The following is a 17,557-nucleotide window of genomic DNA, read 5'->3' as shown; positions in this document are numbered from 1 at the left end:
CCACGTCTCGATTGTCCGAGAAAAAGAACGTCTGATTTTTGGTGGCACATCCTTTTGTGTGGCTATCCCATGCAAGGATCAAAACCAACGCTCTTTTCTGAGAGACTGCAGCAGTATGGGGAAAGGAATCAGCTTACCTTCAATATTAGTAAAACAGTCAAGACAATGGCAAAAGTTCCTGATGTTTTACAGTCGTCCTCAAAAGCTTTGCACGTCTCAAAGATATAAGTTACAGTAATACAAAACGTATGATTTATTACCATATCTGTGTGCATTTTCAATTGTTTTTTTTAATAACAGATTCAAATTCTTGTTGTATAAAAGTACATATAATATAATTTTTAACAGATTCAAAATGACTATAGATCAGCTGATTTAATTAGACATAACGTGCAGATTTTCCTTTGTTTCTCTTCTGTATAAACGCTTCGTGCAATCCCACCCATGTCCAGATTCACTAGATTCCACGCTGTGTTCAACCTGCAGCCATATACCTACCAGTTTAAACTATTTTTTTTAATATAATGAGGCTTTACATCTTCATTGACCACAAGAGGGATGGGTGCACAGTGCGTACATCCAGGTAAGTAGCTGCTTCTCATGTTTTAAGACAAAACAGAATCTGTTTTTGAATAAGGATTTTATTTAGGTCAATTAGGCATGAGTTTAGGTCAATTAAGTTGGAGTCTGTCATCATCTAGTTTTCGGGAGGAGGGGAGTACAGTGTGCGGGACTAAAATGATATTGTACAAAGATAAATGCAACATGAGATGAGATCTCATCTGCACTGCTTGCTCTTAAAAAGACAATATAAATATATTCAATCTCTCCAGGTTGCACAGATATCCAATAATTGGGGAAGTGTTTTGTGAGAGTGCGTTCACAGTCGAAGCCTCGAAACTGCTAAAAGCGGTATTGACCTGCACAAGTTGCAAATGTCCACATTTTTAACTAGGATAGAAGTTTTGCCTGATTTATTTTTATAAATCAAGAAATGTGACTCTGGGGGAAAATATATGTTTCCTAAAATAACAGCTATAAATTCATTGATTGCCTGAAACGACTTGGATCAAATTCTGCATTAACATTGTTTGACGGAAGGTACAAAACCATAATGTTACTAACTGGTCTCTTCACTTTATAGGTGCTGGCTGACCTGCTACATATTTCTAGCATTTTCTGTTCTTGAGCTACAAATTCATTGATTGCCAGAAACTAGTTGTGAATTGAAGAATTGGTTCAAGTTCTGCCTTAATGCGGTTTTGTAAGTGCATTTGAAATACCAATGCATCTTCTTGAATCGCCTACAGAACATTCCACAGTCATGGGCTCTTCTTGGAAAAAAAAATTGGTTAACAGAGTTAAAACTGTTGGATCCCATCTCTGGCCCTCTCACACACCTACATAGGAAACTGTCAATGAAGATAACACGTGTTCCATTGATAATTCGGGTCTTATAACTATTTTGCACATTTTTTTTCTTTGAAAAGTTGATGATACTTTATTTTGTTAAGGCCTTAAAATTATGGGATATTAAGATATGAATGCTTAACGTGATCTGAATTTCCTTTCAGCAGTGTTAACCCTTAAACGAGTTACCGACTCAACTAAAATAGCAGAGAGAGGAATATCGGGGGATGGCATTAAGCACTCTTACTCCAGTATCCCCCAGCCTTAACTTCAAGGCCCAGATCTGCTCCTCAGCGAATCCCATTGCTAAATTAGCTCCTGTACCACAAATGCACATTTCAGCTTAAAAGTTCAAATAAGTGGTGAAAATGGCAATGATTTTTCCTGCCTTAACACTGTGTCACTTATTGGCTCAATGTTGGATATCATCCCAAACCAGAAGTGGTTTACTTTTTTTCATTGTATGTCAAAGCGTTATTAATTGGTCCTTCCTTCATATTAATGTTCAAAAGAGTTAAGATGAGTTTGGTTCCAGCTATCTATCTTTCTGAGATTAAAGTATTGCTGTTGTATACTAAAGACCATACTTCCGGTTTGACTGACTCAGGCATGAAAGGGACAACACGTTCAGCTGAAACATGGCGACTCAAATAGTAAACCCTAAACTTTTGTACATCCCTTTAATCTTAATTGTTATGAAAACTTGAGTCTAATTCTGTGAACTGATCTATAATGTAACCAATACTTTTTACAGTACAATATGCAACTGAAACAAGAAAACCAGGCACACCAGTGATGTACAGTAGGTGCAGTTTCTTGTAAGCATGCAGCATATTACAGTACACACTGGTTAAAAGGTAATACTTCATAGAGGTCTGTTGTCATTCAGATGTGTTGGTATATCCACCACAGAACAGGAGCTGGTCTTAGAAAGGTAGGACTGTAAGCTGTGTTGGTAATCAGGGGAGCCACTGTTTTGGAAATGGGTCAGAACTGTATTAGTGATTAGAGGACAGGTATTTGAGAATTGGCCAAGCTGTGCTAGTGATTGGAACAGCCAGTACTTGGCTGCAATTGGCTATTTTGGTAATTGAAGAAGCCTATAGCTGAGTGTAGGACAATTTATGTTGATGATTGAATAAGCCAGCATATGTGAATGGGACAAGGTGTGCTGGTGTTTGGAGGACCAAGAATTGTGAGTGGGACATCCTCCTTCAGTCTTCCCTTAAATCCATGGACATTTAAAACCCAAGCTTGCCCTCTCTCTTAATCACTACTCCTTGATTAACCTAGTCTTCTCTCATACCCTTTTCAATCTTGGTGGCGTCATGCACTATGCCTTAGATCCTTCACGAAGGTTTAATTGTGGGGGGGGGGGAACTGTATTAATGATTGGAGGAATCATACAGCACAGAAGGAGGCCATTCAGCCCACATTGTCTGTGCCAGCTCATTGAAAGAGCTATTCAATTAGCCCCACTCCTCTGCTCTTTCCCCGCAGCCCTGCAAATTTTTCCTTTTCAACTATATATCCAATTCCCTTTTGAAAGTTACAATTGCATCTGCTTCTGCCACCCTTTCAGGCAGTGCATTCCAGATCATAACAACTCGCTGTGTTAAAAAAATTTCTTCTCATCTCCCCTCTGGTTCTTTTGGCCAATTACCTTAAATCCGTGTCCTCTGATTACCGACCCTCCTGCCAGTGGAAGCAGTTTCTTCTTATTTACTCTTATCAAAACCCTTCATAATTTTGAACACAACAGGCAGTATATGAGAGTGGGACAATGGATTGAACTGGTGATGCAGTTGATATTTGTCTATCATCTTCAAGGGGGAGGGAGAATATATCCTGTACAATGGTATACCTCTCTCAAATGCACATGTGCTTTGTCTAACAGTATTACCTTTTACATTGAATGTACTGTACGTATTTTTAGGACCTAGTCACCACGTTCTTTTATTCAATTTACAAGAAAGTTGTTTTTTTCGTTGTTTTTTTTTCTTAAAGGAATAGAAAAAAGATTTTTTTATCCAAATAGTTACAATAAGCAATCTGTGTCATCACCATCCACATGCACAGTTTTAAAGCTAAAACCTTGTGTGTTGTAGGATAGAAAAGTCCAACTCCAATGTGGATTTAGCAGTCCCGGTGTTAAACGTAGCTCGGAATTTCTTTTGTGCTCTCATTTTCAGTTACTGTTGGATTGTTTCCTGCAACATCAAAATGGATTTTAAGATCGAGATAAATAACATACACATCTTGCCTTTTCAAGTACTTATCCAATTCCCTTTTGAAAGTTACAATTGAATCTAGTTCTGCCACTCTTTCAGGCAGCGCATTCCAGATCATAACAACTTGCTGCATTTAAAAAATGTCTCCTCATCTCCCCTCTGGTTTCAACTTGCCCCTTAGTTTTCCTGAGCTCAAGGTAAGGAATGTTGTGCTGGAGAATCAAATGCTTTTCCAATTGTTGTGCCCAGTACCCAAACCTCTGCTATCTCTATCCTATCCCAAATCAAAGCCCTTCTCCCATCACCCCTGTCCTCGCTGACCTACACTGACTCCTGTTCCCTCAATGCCCCTAATTTAAAATTCTTTGTGTTTAAATCCTTTCATAGTCTCATCCCTCTCTACCTCTGCAACCTCGTTCAGCCCTAACCACGCCCCCCACCACCACCGTCCTTTGCCTCAGCATTGGTGGCCCTGCCTTCAGAAGCCTAGAGCCATGCTCTGGGATTTTCTCCCTAAACCCTGCTCTTCCTTTAAAAAGCCAACTCTGGCTAAGATTTTGACCACCCCTTCTAAACTCTCCTCCTTTGGCTTGGCGTCCACTTTTTCCTTACTCCTCTGTGAAGCACCTTAGGACATTTTATCCAACATTAAAGATGCAATATAAATGGAAGTTGTATCATTATCAAGTACTCCCAAATCACATCCAACAGTTGCATAGTAAAGCTTTCTTTGGCTCAATTTACCTCCACCTCAAACTCAGAAGAATACTTGTACAACAACATGGTCCCTCTAAATTTTTTTTATTTGTTCATGGGATGTGGGCGTCGCTGGCGAGGCCGGCATTTATTGCCCATCCCTAATTGCCCTTGAGAAGGTGGTGGTGAGCCGCCTTCTTGAACCGCTGCAGTCCGCGCGGTGAAGGTTCTGGTGAATGAGACTATTAATACAGTGTATGCCAAAGTCTTGGCATTTTTTATGCTGTGCATTGAGAATGAGATTAATTCATTTCATGTGGAAGTCTTACCAGTGACAGTGATAGGAGACTTTAGTCCAGGCTAGATTCAAACCCATGTCTTGGGGGTGTTAACTCATTGTGTCACCCAGTCTCCCATGACCTTGGGTTTTATGTGTTCAGAAGCAGACCATCCTTTGTTTGTTTTCCATTTTGTTTTTGCAAATGCCATTTTTATTTAAAGTTGGATTATTCCAAAAGCAGTAGTTACTCCAGTGCAATACTGAGGGAGTGCTGCACTGTCGGATGAGACGTCAAACTGAGGTCCCATCTGCCCTCTCAGATGGACGTACAAGATCCCATGCTACTATTCAAAAGAAGAACGAGGGAGTTCTTCTGGGTGTCCTCACCAACATTTATTCCTCAAGCAACATCACTAAAAGTTTAATTGGTCATTTATCTCATTGCTGCTTGTGGGACCTTGCTGTGCTGACACGTTTCTCTACACTACACCAGTGACTACGCTTCAAAAGTAGTAATTCATTGGCTATGAAGCGTTTTGTGACATCCAGAGCTTGTTAAAGGCACTATATAAATGCAAGTTCGTTCTTTCTTCTTTCTTTTAGCTTGATATATAGGCCCATATTAAGTGATAAACAGCAAAAGCCTTCCAGGTAATAAACGTCTTCTACATGCTGAGTGACTGCTGAAGTCTAAAGACTGAGGCATTTAATTTACACAAGCAGGAGTTACTGATTTTTTTTTTCCCTTTTTGGTGTATAAATCACAATTACGCCCAGAGGTAATGTAAAAGTAAATTTTAAAAGTAGCTGTTGAGATTATTGACGGCTCAATTCAGAAAACCTGGCACATCGTTTTTTTTTGGTCAATGTTGAAGTAGCTTAGTCACAAATGGTACTTAACCAATCACACACATGAAATGCATCTGAAAGCAGCAGCTCCCTGTGAGTTACTGTTCTGTAGTTTAACGCCACACAATCGTGTCATTATGATATGAAGTCACGCGAAACGAGCGACGGGTTTTGATTTGGTAATAACATGCAATGATGCAGAAATCACTGTTATTTTAAGTGCTAATAATCATCTGATTAAAAAGTGTCCCTATGGTGGCTGCAGTATCATTTTCAGCAGGGGTAACTTTGAACTAACCCGGCCAGTGGGAAACTGGCAGGATCGGTTCGGATCGGCCGCCTGGTTTACACCCCGCCCGATTTTACGTCCCGTTGACCTCAAGGGACCATAAAATGGTGTTTGATGATTGTACCCCAGCCGATATTCCTAGTTGTATTTAGTTTTAAAGAATCACAATAATGTTACTTTGTCTCTCAGAAAATCTGCCATTGAGGGGGGGGGGGGTCCATATGACACGAGGGCTGATAACACACTTGCTGCATCCCCTGGATTTTTGTTTGTCGGATTTCCAATACGGATGAGACTCAGGCAGGGTGTGATATGAGACACTGCACTGGCAGTGCCGTGATAAATATTAAAATGAATAGAGGCTGGAGTTGCAAGAAAAGTCAAAGTGAAACACTTGGAACATTGAGAAAGATAAATCTAGTGCAGAGGATGAGGCCTGGAGTGATTAGAAGCTATGCACTGGCTGCCTTGCTGTCTCACATTTGTTTAATATTTCGGAAGGGTTAGCAAAGCTTACTGAAGCATCGGGTGGCGAGAACACTGAGTGACAGGAGAAAGGGAAAAATGGTAACTGAAAAAAAAGTGTCAATCAATCAATGCACTTGCCGGCTGATGCCTCAGTAAGTTTGCTGTCCATATAAAATATTGAAGAAATATATGGGCACGGATTGTTCCAGGACTGTCTTCCGCACTGAATACGTGTTTTCTCAGCTCTGCTCGTTGATATAAATTAAGATGAGGGAGAACCTTCCATTCCATGTCTGATGCCTGTTCACTTTTAAACCTTGTAATACTCCAGTGAAGCGCCTGAGGACGTTTTGCTACGTTAAAGGTGCTATATAAATGCAAATTGTTTTTGCTGTGTCCTGTATAAAGGGACACAGAGGATCACACTGCAACACCGTGTGGCATGCAAGGCACTCCTGTACAGTCCTTATTTGAAAAGCTAGTCAGAAAATGGACCCCATCAGCTCCGTTAATTTCTTTAAACTTTAAAAACATTTTCAGAGTATAGCTCCCTTGAGTTTCCGATTTCTCCCATCACTGATTATAAATTATTTGCCTCCTACTCTCAACTGATCATCCCCAATCAAGAGGATGATGGGGAAAGCTGCTCCCAAATATCTGACGCTGCTCTACATGTGGCCATGAAGAAACAGATAGAGCAGCTCAGGTGGACTTGCCCATGAACCTTTACTCCAGCCATTTGGCAATGCCACTCATTTCCATCTCCCCTAGACAGACCATCGTGGACGCTGGACTTACCATGTGGGGAACTGCATCCATGGATCCACATTGTACTGTTCTGAGCACCAGTGCTTGGTCATAACAACTCTGTTTTTACTTTCTGTTGTGTTGCTGACCCAAGGGTTCTTATTGTAGGCCGGTGGCTTCTGCCAGGCTTCATGTCACACACTGTCACTGTGGCTAATGTAAATCTTTCAATCCTACCCTTTTAATTTAGAACTAAAGCAAAGTATGATTTTTGGGAGATTGCACTTAAGATCCAGATTAAGAAACAGCATGTGTGTGTCTGTTATTTGAGATAATGTCCTAATTCCAATATCTGTGGGAATACAATGCTAATCAGCTGACTGCTGTGCACTGCACCTGGCTGGTACTGAATTTTAAAACTGTTGATGCCTCGATTAGAATCCATGACTACGTAAGATGGCAATCATCTCTAACTCTGAGAGCTGCTCGCAGACTGATCTGCTGCCGACATCAACTCAGTCCTGACTTTCAGGCTCAAAATGTTTGGTTTCCTTGAAACTGCAGTGAGGTGGATAAAAGGTAAGATTTGTTTTCCTACCAGCTAAGAACATACAAGTGCAATGCTGTGATTGAATGGAGATTATATTCCAGTAAATCTGCTTGCCCACGGCGATATTTCCTTTTAATGTTTATTGCTTTAAGATTCTTTTGCTTTAAAATTTTTGCCATTTGGGCTCTTTATGCTTGGAAGTATGTGGTTATATACAGTATAATGGATGACTGGAAGTGTGGTAAATTGCTGCACAGTACTCGAGAGATTTGGCTGATGTGAGAGTGAAGATTGACTACAGCACTTGTAGAGTTGGATATCACATGATGTGAAGCCACATAGAAAATTCATCAACCACAATGGTGACAGATAGCAATGGTAGCAGAAGATACAGATGCCGACCTCTTGTTATCGTTGTAGACCAGTCTCACTTATGGGTCAGAAGTACCATTGCTTCAACTTGCAAACCTTGGACAACTTGGTTGTCTTGCAGCCTTGATAAATGCTCATAGCCAGAGATTCCGGATTCATTGAGAAGTTGTGCTTTGATTCAGCTCTTGTTGGTCAGGACTCATAGGAATCGTAGGATGGAAGGGTGCCATTCAGCCCAATGTGGGCTGTGCCAATGCTAGTTCCTCAGCTGGAACTATCTACTCTAATCCCATTTTCCTGGCATCCAAAATCTGGACCGAATTATAAATCTGAGGTATGCGAACCAAAGTTATGGTAGTTCTTACTTTCAGTTAACTTTACTTGGTGACTGTCACCATTATACCTGACAAATTATTTCAATGTGGCTGCACCTTATGATAGGAAGAGGGAATATTTTACACCATGTAATGAGATCAATTGTTAGAGAAATAATAGAGTACAAAATTATGATCAGTGCAGTTCCCTAATTTAATGCACGCATATCAATAAACAGTTTGACTTGAAATAGTAGAGGGGAATCGATACGAGCACACTTAGCCATAGAATCGCATAGCACAGAAGGAGGCCATTCGGCCCATCATGCATGTGCTGGCTCTTTGAAAGAGCTATCGAATTACTCCTGCTCTTTCCTCGTAGCTCTGCAGATTTTTCCTTTTCAAGTATTTATCCAATTCCCTCTTGAAAGTTACTATTGAATCTGCTTCCACCGCCCTTTCAGGGATTGCATCCCAGATCATAACAACTCACTGTGTAAAAAAAATTCTTCTCATCTCCCCTCTGGTTCTTTTGCCAATTATCTTAAAATAATGTTGATGTAAGAACAGTACTGATCACAATTTCTAAACTAGTATTGTTTAATTGGAGAATAATATGCCTGTTTACCTTGCAGTTAAATATGTTCACAATTGTTTCAAAGATTAGTCACAGTCTCTAAAGGACCACAACCTCATTGGGGTGATGGGGGAGGGGAGAGATCCCTGTGCCATAAATATGACATTGTCCACATTCCCACATGATGAATTTATCCTGATAGTAAATTAAGATTACAAATCTGAAAACTGTTTCTACAATCTTTATAATGACCTTAATAATCTGGAAAAGGGAGGACATAAACCCTTGAGGTTACTGGTGATAACAGCCTGAAATTACAGAAATGCTCAGCTTGTGGATGAGACTAAGAAGGGCCAAATCCACTCAATAGGAATGGGTTGAGTTGTGAATGAAGTGCTGAGGAGGAAATCTGCCCAACTTGGAACCAGCATAATCCTCCCCCTCCCCTTCAACCCCAGGTCACGTCGCTAATCAAGGGATGAGATCAGATACAGCTCGAGTGCAAACACTTGCTTAAATTAACCTGCCCAGATAGCGGGCAATCATTTTAATGACATGGACAAGAACATCAGAAAAGGTAGTTTTTGGACAATGAGCAAAGGAACAGCACTGAACCTCCAGGAGCTCACACCTGCGGAGGAGAGATACAACGCTCGTCCTCTTCTCAGTGCGGGGCATGGAGGTTGCTGGCGGGACCATCGCTAAATCTGGTCAGTGCCTTCCTTTTAATAAAACAATTGTTCTCTATGGAACGTAATCCTTAGCCTATAAAACACAACACAGAATGACAAAATATATTTAACTGTGAACATTATGCAATCATTTTCTGATGTGATAAATACCAGAAAAATGTAAACGCATTATATTTTTCTTGATTTTTTTTTTCTTTGGAGTATTAGGCTGGACCATAGGGTCAGTGTCTGCACTGGAATATTCTATAGATCCAGTAACACTGCACCAGGATGTACAACAATCCATTACCTCACCACCACCATATGAGCAGTTACCATTGCCAGAAATTGTGACACTTTTCAATAGAGGACACACCTACTTATCCTCCTTCAGAATTTGGAGTCAGGTGAAGGTGGGAAAGAGGTGCCCCTGACCTGCTACAGGTAAAGAATTCTGAGCCGTCAACAAGATTATGTATGAGATTCGATGCTGGGTCCTTACCCTCTTCAAAAATAATCTGCAATGGTGATGCGGAGAGTTATGTAAGTACTGCAAAGCTTCTTCATAGAGTTATGTGGTGTACCGCATTTCCCTTCACTGGATTTCAATTCACTGAGAAGCTTACTGCAGACAGCACGGGTGTAAAATTGTAGTCAGCTGTACCTACTGATTTATAATCTGCTTTCACTGTCAAATTCTAGTGGCATCGATGTTGAAATCTAATCTGTACTGTGTCCGTTCAGTGCTGAGTGTTGGTTTGTTTGAGATCAGAGATACTTGTCTGTACAATGTATGGAGGATTAAGATGTTCAGGATGTCAATGACAATGACGACAGCCACCTGGATCACCATCCGGCTGCTCTGCAAAATCCTGTACAGATTTATTTGGAACTCCGAGCTAATCTCTTCAGGCAGGAGGAGGGCTCTTGCTGGTGTCAAAGATGAAGCACACGCCAATGGAAAAAACAACAGGAACCATTTATGTAACATTGAGATTGCAGAAATCCTTCTTCGCCTTGAGGCAGAGCCAATGGCATTAGGAATCGTATGTGTCTTCGGCTTGCTCCTTGAGCATCAGAGCTACTGCTAATACTGACTGAGGAGGCATCAAGAAAGAGATCTCACAGGGTAGACAAAGTAAATACAAGAGTTCAACAAATTCACCTCTTTTGTAGATAAATACATTTGCTCTAAATATTGTGTGCACTTTCCTGTCATTGTATTGATCTGTTTTAACTCTATTTAGAAAAATATTAATTTCATGGCACTTGTGGTTGCACGAACTGGCTACTTTTAACTCACACTGATAGTATTCATGCTGGTTAAGGATATTAGATTTGTCAGCAGAGTATCATTTTCTTACGTTTTTTTTATTCGTTCATGGGATGTGGGCGTCGCTGGCAAGGCCGGCATTTATTGCCCATCCCTAATTGCCCTGGAGAAGATGGTGGTGAGCCGCCTTCTTGAACCGCTGCAGTCCGTGTGGTGAAGGTTCTCCCACAGTGCTGTTAGGTAGGGAGTTCCAGGATTTTGACCCAGCGACGATGAAGGAAGGGTGATATATTTCCAAGTCGGGATGGTATGTGACTTGGAGGGGAACGTGCAGGTGGTGGTGTTCCCATGTGCCTGCTGCCCTTGTCCTTGTCCTTCTAGGTGGTAGAGGTTGCGGGTTTGGGAGGTTCTAATGATTCATGCTGCAATATTGCATCTAATAGTTTTCAAATGTTACATGTTGGTACCATGCATTCAATAGGATTAGTGAGCTCTCCACTAGCAAGGACTATGTTTTTTTTAACAATTCCTTTCAGGTAATATATTCGTGGTTTCCCTGGACGTTGACAGGGCATCTGCTTCTCTTGGCAGCTGCTAAATTCCAAGTTTTCCATCAAAAGCCACTCTTGTATTTTGTTAAGATTTTGATTGTTGTTACCACCTGGATACAGAGATTGTGGCGAGCACTGCACACAGTAGGACTCTTACAGACCCTTTGAAAAGCAGACTACTTCGATCCAAACAGCTCTGTGTGAATCTAATAATAAAAGCCCTTGATCCTTAATGGGTAGAGTATTTGAATGGAGTTTTTGTCTAGCACCGTGTGCTTCATTAGAACACTACTACTTTGATAGCTTGGAGTAGTGCAGAGGGGTCAACAGCCATACCCTTGGACAACTACCACGTTCTGCAAGGAGCCGTATATTCATTTGGCCCCTTTGCTCCCGCAGTCACGGCAGTACTGACAAAATAAAGATATCGAGCCTGGGAAACTGTAAGTCACCTTCACAATTTCATGCTTTGCATTGGTAACAACCTGCATATTGAAGAAGCAGTATACTGTGTACTTGATGTTCCAATATCATTGCACCTTGAGGACTCTAATTCTGATGTATATCGCGTCCACTTCTCCAAGGAAATGGGGAATAGAGAAAGAAAGAAAGGTCTTGCATTTATATAGCGCCTTTCACAACCTCAGGATGTCCCAAAGTGCTTTACAGCCATTGAAGTACTTTTGAAGTGTTGTCACTGTTATAATGTAATGAATGGCATAAAGTTGTTGTTGGGTAGCAACTTGTGGACATTTTAGTATGTAGATGCATCCTTTCCTCCTCGTCAGAACTGCATTAGTCACCGTCTCAATGCAATTCAACACTGTACACTGTGCAGTGCCACATAAAACTCCTTGAAGGTGACCAGAAGGAGCCTTTGGCAGAGGAACTGATTGTGACAGTCACTTTGACTTCTACCAGCAGGGTTTTAGAAATTGGGGATGGAGATTCAAGCTCCTCAGTGAGCATGGGAAGATGTCAGTGAATTCACCTCTGATGAAACAACAGTTGTGCACGCAGTGTTGCTCAGGGAAAGCCAAGTATTAACCTTGACCACTAAATCAGCTCAGGAGGATTCTCCTTCCTTCTTAAAGTTTGAGACGCACAGCATCATTTAATGAGGTAAATACTCAATTCAGATGAGAGATTTCTGAATTCACAAAAGTGGTAAGTAAAGTGTCTGGGCAGCGTTTTTTAAATCCTGCTTCAGTTATGTCCAGACTTGGGAAGAATTTCAAATCAATTCATGAAAGTCAAATGTGGAGAATACAGAACTGCAGTAACTGCAGCAAATCATCACTCTGGCACTAACATGTTGTGCTTCTATCCCATACGAGATGATCCAGACAAATAGTGATTTATCTGATTTTAGTGCCTAAAGGTAAAACAGCCCCAGCTTATAATATTGTTTTCGGGAGTTGTCAAGCCTAGAGTTAACGAGTGGTGATTTATGATGAAGGCAGGAAACAGAGAGTAGTGGTGAACGGTTGTTTTTCGGACTGGATAGAGGTGTGCCATGGTGTTCCCCAGGGGTCGGTGCTGGGACCACTGCTTTTCTTGATATATATTAATGACTTAGACTTGGGAGTACAGGGCACAATTTCAAAATTTGCAGATGACACAAAACTTGGAAGGGTGATGAACAGTGAGGAGGATAGTGATAGACTTCAAGAGGATATAGACACGCTGATGGCATGGGCGGACATGTGGCAGATGAAATTTAACGCGGAAAAATGCGAGGCGATGCATTTCAGTCGGAAAAATGAGGAGAGGCAATATAAACGAGAGGGCACAATGCTAAAAGGGGGTAGAGGATCGGAGGGATCTGGGGGTATATGTGCACAAATCGTTGAAGGAGGCAGGGCAGGTTGAGAACGCGGTTAAAAAAGCATACGGGGTCCTGGGCTTTATAAATAGAGGCATAGAGTACAAAAGCAAGCAAGTCATGATGAACCATTATAAAACATTGGTTCGACCTCAACTAGAGTATTGTGTCCAGTTCTGGGCACTGCACTTTAGGAAGGATGTGAAGGCCTTAGAGAGGGTGCAGAGGAGATTTACTAGAATGATTCCAGGGATGAGGGATTTAAATTACGTGGATGGACTGGAGAAGCTGGGGTTGTTCTCCATGCAACAGAGAAGGTTGAGAGGAGATTTGATAGAGGTATTCAAAATCATGAAGGGTCTAGACAGAGTAGATAGAGGGAAACTGTTCTCATTGGCAGAAGGGTAAAGAACCAGAGGGCATAGATTTAAGGTGATAGGCAAAAAAAAACAAATGTGACGTGATGAAAAACCTTTTTACGCAGCGAATGGTTGGGACCTGGAATGCACTGCTCAAGGGAGTGGTAGAGGCAGATTCAATCATGGCCTTCAAAAGGGATCTGGATAAATACTTGAAACAAAAAAATGTGCAGGGCTACGGGGATAGTGCGGGGGAGTGGGACTAGCTGGATTGCTTGTGCAAAGAGCCGATGCGGACTCGATGGGCCAAATGGCCTCCTTCCGTGCTGTAACCTTTCTATGATTTCAACACATAGCTTTCAAACTGGAGACCTTCCACCCTAGGGGTCTGCGAGGACATCAGATTTCTGTCAGTCTATCAATAGATTTCTTCATTTTTCTGTATTTGTTGATATACTTATATATTATTTCTGTCGCTAATACTAATAAAAAAAATCAGTGTTAGTGGTGTTTTCCTTTGGGAGCTGACACTGTCTTTTGGAAGTTAGGACCATTTGTAGATGGTCCCTGGGAGTGTGCCACTATTTGCAGGCCATCCAATGCACTCTCGCTGTATCTCTGGTGGGAGTTATGGTGTAAGGCCCTAGAAAAAGTTTCAGGCCCAAGCATAGCCTTGTTGCAGCCTTTGACATAGTCAACTACACCACCCTCCTCTAACACCTCTCCTTTGTCCAGCTCAATGCAGTGGCCCTTGCTTGGTTCCACTCTTACCTATCTGATCATAGCCAAAGCATCCCGACCAATGGCTTCTCTTCCTGCCCACTCACCATCGCCTCAGGTGTCTCCCTAGGAACTACCTTTAGTCCACTCTTCTTCCTCATCTACATACAAGCCCCTTAGCAACATTATCCACAGACACTGATGACACCCAGCTCTACCTCTCCACCACCTCTCCTGACCTCTCCATTGTCACCATGCTGACAGAAGGCTTGTGCAACATCCAAGTCTTTGGTGAGCCAGTTTCCCCCAGCTAAACATTGGGAAGACCAAAGCCATCATCTTCGGCCCCCTTCATAAAGGCTTTACTCTTCCCAACTGAATCTAGTCCCCTCCCCAGCTACCGTCTCATGCTGTTCACAACATCAGTGTTCTTTCCAACCCCTCGCTGAGCTTTCAACCTCATAATCTCTGTAACATTACCTGTATCTACCCCTACCTCAGCCCATCTGCCCCTCATCCAAGCCTTTATCATCTTTGAACTTGACTATTACAATGCTCTCCTCGCCAGCCTCCTGCCCTTCACTCTCCAGAAACTTTGCCTCATCCAAAACTCTGCTGCCCAGATCCTATCCTACACCAAGTCCATCACCCCTGTCCTTACTGACCAACATTGGCTCCTAGTCCCACAAAGCTGGAAATTTAAATTGCCCATACTTGTGTTTCAATCCCTACCTGGCCTTTCCCCTCCCTATCTGTAACCTCCTCCAACACAACAACTCCACTTCCAAACTCTCCAATTCTCCTTCTAAGGCCTCTTGTGTTTCTCTCCTTTCCTTTGCCCCACCATTGGTGGACGTGCCTTTGGTCACCTAGACCTCATGCTCTGACATTTCCTCCCGAAACGCCTTTGCCTCTCTCCTTTCTTTTTATCTCTTAAAACCCTCCTTAAAATCCACCAGTGAACAAGCTTTGGGGTCCATTTTACTCTTCATGCCTCTGTGAAGCACCGTGGGATGTTTTTCTACATTAAAGGTACTATATAAGTGCAAGTTATTATAAAAGTATAATTAGGGAGTTAGAAGCAATGTTTTCATACAGAAGGATATTAGGATCCTCAGGACTTCCCAAAGCGCTTTACAGCCAATGAAGTACTTTGAAAATGTTTTGTACTTTTGTAGGAAACGTGGCAGCCAATTTGTGCACAGCAAGAGCCCACAGAGATAAATGACCAGATAATCTGTTTTAATGATGTTGGTTGAGGGATAAATATTGGCCAGGACACCAGGGAGAACTCACTGCTCTTCTTCAAAATAGTGCCATGGGATCATTTACCTCCACCTGAGAGGGCAGACGTTTAACATCTCATCTCAAAGATGGCACCTCAGACAGTGCAGCACTCTCTCAGTACAGCACTGGAGTGCCAGCTTGGATTTTGTACTCAAGTCTCTGGAGTGATGGTTGAACCTATGACCTTCTGACTCAGAGGCAAGAGTGCTACCCACTGAGCCACGGCTGACACTTCGAGGGGAAGGGGACAATTAACAATTCTGAAATTCAAATGACACCAAACCAAGTTAGATTAGATTGTTTGGAACTGCAACAATGGGGAGAAACACAAAACATTTTTACAATTGTCTATTCCTTTGTTGTCATCAGTGCTGCAGCACTTTAGAGGGAGGTGGAACACAGAGGCAGGGCGGGTCATTGCTCGTGATGACTCAGGCAATCGACGCAGGGCGGTTCATTGCTCTTGGTCCCTCAGACAATCATCTCCCTCGAAACATTTGGTGCTGGAAGAGACAGTTTTTCACCAACACACACAAAAAAGACAATGGGTGTGAAACCACGAAACAATGTATTCTTTTTTAGTGGGACGTGGTGAGAGAGAATACAAATGTCATTCTTAAACAAAATTCTGCTTCTCAAGAGTCTGACAGCAACGCACATTTGAAAAAAAAAACAATCTTTTACAAAATAAAGTAAAAGACATGGGTGGTGATGGTGGGTTTGGGGGGCGGGGGGGGGGGGGGGAGTGGGGTTGGAAGGAACGGTCCCTGTACTCACCAGGTGCCCGCAATGGCCATTCCTCCCTGGCGGTCCCTCCAACTTGGTGGATAAGGCTGCTCAGAGCACTGCAAGACACATTTACATTTCATTTGCCTGCAGCTTTTGCTCCGCATCGAAGCCAGCAGTAAAACGACAATTTGCCACGGAGGGGAGGGAGGTTACTCAAGACATAACTGAGCCTGACTTTTGTCAGGCTTACGCCAGGCTCTAATAAAAATTGGGGCCGCTTGTCTTTTCAACCTCAATTGGGGGGGGATAAAAAAGAAATTCAAGATGAGGGTTAAGAGCTGAACTGCACATTGCCTCGAGGGCGAGCTACTTTCGTCCCTCCTTTAGGGAGAGAGTGGCGGCAGTAACAACGTCACATCCCAGCAGTCACAGTCAAGTCCTGATGCTTCAGTCCGCCATTTTGGTTTCAGTCAGTTTTCAGTCAGGCTGTTGGGAGGCTGTGGGACGTATCTCCGCGGAACCTTCACCTCCCCCCCCCCCTCCCCCCCCCCCCCCCCCGAAAAAATACACTAGTCTCATCCTCTTTGCAAGTTTGGCATCGCATCAGCTAATTCAGGACAGACACCGATAACAAATTGAAGGATCCTGCAAATGCACAGAAGCCAGAGGTTGTCCAAGCCTCGTTGTAACCAGGAAGTTCTAGCATATAAACAAAGAATCCTTGCAGGACAAGGATTTGCTTTGTGAGGTCCTGGCTACTGATAGAATAGTGTTTCCAGTGTTTCCATTACAGGTAAAGGTGGTGACAGATAACATTAGTGGGTCATGATTTCACAATTCCATCAGCCACATTAGTAGAACCACCAAAACAAACTCTCGGGCTAGAAAGCGTGACATTTCTTGTAAGACTGAACTTAATCCTGTCCAATGGTGAGGTACTGCACCATCTAAATCAGGACCATCCCAGGCTCGATCCACTGACTGTGATGAATTACCTGACAGTTTGGTGGCAGCTGGAGTTCCTGCTCCTGAGTGTCCCGTATTCAGTGACTTCTGTTGGAAAGCAAGCCTGTGCGGATATTGGGTTCAAAACACGATTGGGCTCGGATCTGATGCCTCCCACAGCTGAATATCATTTGTCTCGGCTGCCAACTAGTTCAGCTAACGGAAAGTTCTGGACCCTTCAGAGCTGTACCCCCAACGTGAATTAAAAGCTACAGAGGAAGCAGTGAAATGGGGGTGGGGGGGAGGAGAAGATTGGGAAAAACTGCCCGATCATGTCTGCCACCACCGTTGTTACCACAAGTCAAACTAACTCTGCTCTATAAATACACAGGGCCTGAAGTTAAGTCCTAACAA

At 42.5% G+C, this 17,557-nt stretch overlaps 1 protein-coding gene across 2 annotated transcripts in view; it reads right to left on the bottom strand.

Annotated features, from left to right (window-relative positions):
• Positions 1 to 263: 263 nt before the first annotated feature.
• LOC137339976 (VPS10 domain-containing receptor SorCS1-like) overlaps positions 264 to 17,557 on the bottom strand; it is a 462,228-nt gene continuing 444,934 nt past the window's right edge. Inside the window, exons 25-26 of one of the 2 annotated variants that reach the window (XM_068002095.1) lie at positions 16,247 to 16,314; positions 264 to 3,620 (exon numbers count right to left, since the gene is read on the bottom strand). In XM_068002095.1, coding sequence (XP_067858196.1) covers positions 3,562 to 3,620; positions 16,247 to 16,314 — 127 coding nt within the window. In that variant the 3' untranslated portion in view covers positions 264 to 3,561. The remainder of the gene's footprint in view (positions 3,621 to 16,246; positions 16,315 to 17,557) is intronic. The other variant, XM_068002094.1, reaches the window with a different exon arrangement.

Source organism: Heptranchias perlo, chromosome 21, assembly GCF_035084215.1.
Source record: "Heptranchias perlo isolate sHepPer1 chromosome 21, sHepPer1.hap1, whole genome shotgun sequence".
NCBI lineage: Eukaryota > Metazoa > Chordata > Chondrichthyes > Hexanchiformes > Hexanchidae > Heptranchias > Heptranchias perlo.
The sequence above is the reverse complement of the archived record's forward strand: the minus strand, read 5'-3'. Positions and strand labels throughout refer to the sequence as shown.